This window comes from Cottoperca gobio, chromosome 12, assembly GCF_900634415.1.
Source record: "Cottoperca gobio chromosome 12, fCotGob3.1, whole genome shotgun sequence".
Taxonomy (NCBI): domain Eukaryota; kingdom Metazoa; phylum Chordata; class Actinopteri; order Perciformes; family Bovichtidae; genus Cottoperca; species Cottoperca gobio.
Window position 1 is genome coordinate 20,178,955 of NC_041366.1, and position 6,267 is coordinate 20,185,221.

The window sequence follows — 6,267 nt, forward strand, 5'->3', positions numbered from 1 at the left end:
GAACGTTTTATTTCCATTTTGTTTCTTTGATTCTGTGATCTCCAATCACCTTTACTTTCAAGCCGTGACTTAGTGTAGTAGTACATTTTGAGTCATATCTCTTAGCTGGTGAGTGGAAGTTGCGTAGGCAGTGCTACACTTGACTGCAATAGAGGATGCTTTGGCTTCATACAAACTGACCCAGACTTTCTCTGGGTAGTCAGTTTGGCCGACCCTCTGTCAGGAAGGAGATGCTCTCGTTTTACATCATGACACTGAGGTGCATGATCTCTCGCTGCTCTGCTCGAGGAGTAAATGAACATGAAGGTTCAGTTGAAAGTCTTCATTCAACAGTTTTGAGAGTTAGTAATGATGGTGCCTTTGTGTGAGTGCTGCTGTCTAAAAGATCAACAAATACTCTTTATTATATTACTTTCCCTTTTATTCCATTATAGGCTAGAGCAGGGGTCTTCAATGTTTTTCGGGCCAAGGACCCCCAAACTGGTGTAGCGTGGTGCAGGGACCCCCTACTGTATATATTGTACAGAAGAGGCTTGAATTTTTTTTGTATTGCTTTATCTACAAACAATTTTGCAACCCCCCTGCAGTACCGCCACGGACCCCCTGGGGGTCGCGGACTAGAGATAGTGAAAGTTAAGTTGCATCTAACTAGAAATGCATTTTACGATTTAAATTGATTTAAGATGGACAGCTGAGAATTAAAAGAATGAGATCTGTGTGCATTAGTGACTTCAAGTATTTCAGAAGCACAATACATGCACGAAAAATATGTACAATACAACATGAAATGACACAGTGGGAAATGCAAATGAATAGTTTATCTTTTAATGCTCTTATGATGGCATTTCAAGATTTGTCAAGTATACAAATGTTCAGAATGTCAGCACTCACCAAACAAATGATGTCGGTAACTGTTTTGGGGATCTTAAAGCAACATTATGTAACTACTAAATAAAATAACAGCTTCAAAATCATTGTGCTTCACAGACTTGTGAGAGAATGACGTCTTTGTCAGTCCCACTCTGACTTTGATGAGCGGGTCGTACAACCTCCCGGGAGAAGTGCGCGAGGCTCTACAGCACTAAGTTGTTTATGGTGAAACTGGATCATCTTTTATGAATTTATTTTTTCTGGTGTCTCTTAATCTGCTCTGTCTCGACTCCAAGTAACTTAGTTAGCTCAGTGCTGCCAGGAAGTGTTGGTGTTTGCACTGCGACCACAGGAGCTTCAACCACTGAGAAGAGGAGGAATCATAACAACTGCACATGTAACATCACAGCTGTGCATATTTACGACAGCGGCTCTGAAACTGTCGGGGCACTCAATCACAAAAATACCAAATCCTACTTTAAGTTGCTTTATTGATCAGTTATATCATATATTACACTAATAATGCACAAATGATTTTGTTCTGTTTTGTCATGTTTTTCTTGTGTAGCGTAAAAGACTAAACTGCATTTTGCTGTGCAACCCTGTGTTGCATAATGACAATAAATGATTCTTGAATCCTTGAAGCCCTAAATGAGATATGAGTAACTGAAATATACAATGCATTGGATTTATAAAGAAAACATAATCCCATAAGATAACATTGTTTATTTCTTCTGTGGAGAAGACGTTCTTTGTTGGACCCGTCTGAGGCAAACATGACTATTATACATAATACAGATGAAGGAGGTGCAATGATATCACAAACTAAAGAACAATCCAGCTTTGATTTCCTTTGAGTTATAATAATTTCTTGATAGTTTAAATATAGTCTTGAAAGGAAATGTGCAAACCAAGCAAAGACATTTAAATTCATGATACAAGAAAATCATGTAAATGATGTTTACACCTTAGACTGTGGCTGCTACGGAATCTATTTCACAATTTATGCATTTTTACATCAAGCAAATAGTGCAAAAGTTGACTGTGCGAAAGGGAAAACTGTTGGAGCTAAAGGAAAGGTATTCTCTCCAAAACTGCTCCAATGTGTTTCTAATTATAATACATTTTCTCCCCTTTTTAAATTTCTATCTCAGGTGCCATGTTGATGCGTCTCCACTCAGGCAACCGAGCTCGCTTGCTGGCACCTGTAGCTCCAATATAAGCTCAGTATCGGCAGAGTTGAGCTGTGGGTCTCAGCGCTGTCGCACTGATATGTGTTGTGTAGTTTCTTTTTATAACAAGAAACACAAGTTGCGTTCAAGGGTCCTGTGGTTTGCTGAGGATTTATTTTCTGTACTCCCAGGATACCTGCTGCAGTTGTTCCCTGCAACATCTTTAGCCCATTGTGAGTCACCTGGGTCCTTTCTAGTTTCTCTCTGGAAGCTTCAGCTATTTTAAAAGGACAATGTTGGAACCTTAAGGTAAACCAGAGCTTAAACTTTCCCTTCATCTGTTGGCTCCCAGAGCATTGTCATTTTTAAATGCTGTTTTAGAAATAATAGTTTTTTCTCCACCATTCCAGACATTTAACCTCGATGTTTTACAGCCACACACACCGTTAAAAATCAAGGGTAGAGGGATGAATATGTAAAAACACAATTAAATTGTTTAATTAAATGTCTCTGGATTCTTTTATGAAGGGAGAACCAGCAGAGAAGTGAAACTATAGTGTTTGGATGTGTGGCGGTCATGCAGATATCCATCATTTTGAAATAAAAAAATATATTCTTCGAAATTGTAAATTAGTTGTTAGATTGCACTTTACTGAGAATTATTGCTTTCCAAGAGTTTAGGATGAAGTGAATCTTGGATGAAAGAATCCAAATTGAGTCATATGGCTATTGGATTAAATTGTTACGTCCCTTCTCCCCTTAAAAATATATCAGTATGCAATATTGGATATTGTTAACATTTTGCTGATTGTACAGTTATTGATAATGTGTCCTGGCATGCATGAGGAAAGATGAGCATAGGTTGCAGTTACACTTGAGCTGCTTCACGTTAATTTGAACCACATTTAGTTTAGCACCGTGTTTTGTCTTCATGTATTTGATGGTTGGTCTTGTTGCTGGTGAAACGCAGGCGTGATGAGAATCAATAAAGAAAGGCTCTTCCTCGTGTGTTTCTGTGCACGTACTGGTGTAAGCAAACGCTCTGTGTGAGCTTCATCAGACTCGCTCATGTTTTTCTCATGTGCAAGGTTTTGCCAGAGCTGTGTGTGTCTTTTGTATGCTGCTCATACGGGAACAAACAGAATATTTCAGGAAATGTTTTGTTGCCAGTTCTTTTTAAGTGCAGTTTGGCTCTTTAATTAAGAATGTGGCAATCAGAAACATGTATTGTCATCAGAAAGGAAACCAGAGTAGCATGCAGCATAAATGTATAACTAAAAGAGGCTGAGAGTGCATGTTGTTTACCTCGCATGCATTAAACCGCCATCATTTTAATGGTGGTTTACACTTTTCCTCCATTTAACTCCCTGTGAACGTTCACATTTCTCTCTCTCTCGCACTCACAAACATTATGTAATCCTGCCTGCCACCTGCTATTGTCACTGCTGTAGGCCATTACAATACACTTACGGGTAACATTATGCCTTTCTTGTTCACTCCGAGATTGCACTGTACTAATAACGCCCATCTGTCCAAGAAGCACATGAAGCAAAAAGTGAGTCTGCACCACAATCACCTGAGAGCCCTGCTGCTGTGTGGCTCTGCTGTTGGTTTGTGCACAGATTAAGTGCAGCAGAAGTGACGTAAATCCACCTGAACTGAAGGATGTACTGATAAGGATTTCACCTGCTCGCATGAAACTGGTGATGGGTGACAGCCGACGTGTCAGATATTTGAAGAGTCGGTAAATCAGGAACAACACCGTGGCAGCCACAATAACGTGAGGTTTTGTCCTCCTCTAAATACCACTGAGCAACCTTTTCAGAACTATGAAGATAATCACTTACTGCTATTTCAATCTTGTGACACGCTAAGAGAGAGAGAAATATGTTTGTTTGTTTTTCCATCAGTACCATCTATTAATTTGTATTCTTTGACTCAAGACAGTAAAAGATGCATCGTGCACCTTGCATACTAGTACTGGGTCACCTGCCACTGTTGAAAAAGCATCATACATTTTGGTGTGTCATTGGTGAATTATGTATCACCTACCAATCTTTTATCATCTTCAGCAAAAGGCTTACAATAAAATAGTCTCTCAGCAGATAATTTGCACTGAGGACAGGAAACACTGCCCAAATCACTAAAATAAAGGCGCAAATGCTCCCATAATTAGAAACAAACGTACAAATTACTCAATGGTTTCATGTTGAGCTTGCAGAGAACATGTCACAAATATATAAATTCACCCTTTCATTGGTATTACTGTGGCTTGTGCAAATATGGTTTGTGTGGTTTTCATGCACGTCAAAGAGTTTCCTCTCACAATCCACAGACATGCACGAATGAATACTGTGTATCTTTTCTATTCATGTTCAAATGAACTGATTACTTTGCCTTTAGCCAAAAGCATACTGGGAAGTAAGGTTCCTAACTGAGTGACAGGTCCCGGAAGTACCTGCACGGCAGCCATGATAACAGCTGATGTTCTCCTGGTGTAAGTGCAGTCGAATTCTTCTTCACATCTTTCTTTGACCACATGACATTTTGTGCCTTTTGTGCCACAAGTGCCTTAAACCTGCATTCTTTCTAATGGCCAGCAGGGGGCGACTCCACTGGTTGCAAAAAGAAGTATAGAAGTCTATGAGAAAATGAGCCAACTTCTCACTTTGATTTTATTATCTCAGTAAACATTTTCCTAATGGATGGATGGTCACAATTACTAGTTTCAAGTCTTCTTTAATACAGCAGGATGTTTGTTTTGAAAAGACATTAAAGCAGCGTATGCTTTTAGGGTATATATACCTTGTGATAGACAGGTCGTTACCACAGCCTACGGAATAAATGCACTTCATTTCGTTATTTGCTTATTGAATAAGAGGCTGATAAAAAGTATGTTAATGAGAAGCCCAAATCTTAATTTTAGCTGTTAATCTTCAGAGTTAAAATTAAAGTTGTTCCTCTTCACCACACAACAGCTTATTATTTGCTGATCTCAGGTTTTTGTAGTTCTCAGACTCACATAGAGGATCCCTTAATGAGTTTTGACGCTGTGCAATAAGGCGAAAAATATAGTTATAATCGTGATTTGGAATAATAATTCGCACCACTATGGTATACCTTAGCATTCAGTCAACGTAAATCAAAGTAAACCTGACCAGCCATGAGTTTACCTCCCAGGTTAACATTTTACTGGCTCCTTTCAAATGAATTACATAACTAATGAAAGATGTGCGCACAGTCCCAGCTCAATACCCAGCAGGACTGTCCTCATCACCAAGGACAACTATGAACATCCACAGGCCAACAACCGCAGCACATGCAAACAGACTCCTCCACTGTTCAAACCAAGCCGCTTGCATGGATCTCCCGCTTTTCAAATGTTATATATGAACTGAATTTCCATTGCAGTCAGCATGTAAACTGTGCTGTCGCTCCATAAGAGGACTCTCTAAACAACACCTCAAAGATACTCCACACGGTGTAAGTTAAGGAAAACAAGGATCCCAGATAAAGTAGCACAAGCTTTGTTATTGTATCTAGGTCAGAAGAATGCAATATTCTCTAGTCCATATGTACTTGCACAGCTGTGCTTTGGATCTGAGGCAGCCGTAGTAGAAGGAGCTTCTCCACCTTAATGTACTCCTTACAGCACTGCCATATGGAAAAAGGTACACCTCCTGTTTTCCAACAATAACAATCATCTTGTTCATCGCCTCTTATCGCACAACACATGTACTGAAAGACTTGTGTGAAAGAAACACACAAAAAGGAACATGAACAGATGGATCCAGAGAGGGAGAATGGGAGAGAGAAACCAGGCAAACAAGAATGTCATTTAACAGTGAAAGGAGGGGAAACAAGATGGATAATGATGCAGGGAAAGGGATGGATGACAGAGATACACATCTCATTTTGCATTTACCTGACAGGGAATCAGAAGACAAGCTCTCTTGCTGCTGCATCTTGAATGTTGGCTCCAGTGTGAGACTGTGTGTGAATGTGTGTGTCCACAAGCTACAGAGTGTGAGCAAGCCAGCACGCCTCACTGTGTGTTTTGATGACGGAGTCCGCGTAGCAACTCGGGGAGTGAGCGAGCGAGCAACAGAGCAAGGAGGAAGGTATATGTGGAGAAGAAATTGGCTCCTTCAATACCTCGCCAAGTGTCTCCAATCTCACTCTCAATTCCTCTTTTTCTCATTCTTGTTTTCTGTGAGTGTGTACA

General features: G+C 39.9%; 1 protein-coding gene across 1 annotated transcript in view; it reads right to left on the reverse strand.

Moving 5' to 3' along the window:
* Positions 1–6,053, reverse strand: part of dab2ipb (DAB2 interacting protein b) — a 133,421-nt gene extending 127,368 nt beyond the window's left edge. The window contains exon 1 of the mRNA XM_029444260.1: positions 5,968–6,053. Within this exon, the coding sequence (XP_029300120.1) occupies positions 5,968–6,007 (40 nt within the window). The 5' untranslated portion in view covers positions 6,008–6,053. The remainder of the gene's footprint in view (positions 1–5,967) is intronic.
* Positions 6,054–6,267: the final 214 nt, after the last annotated feature.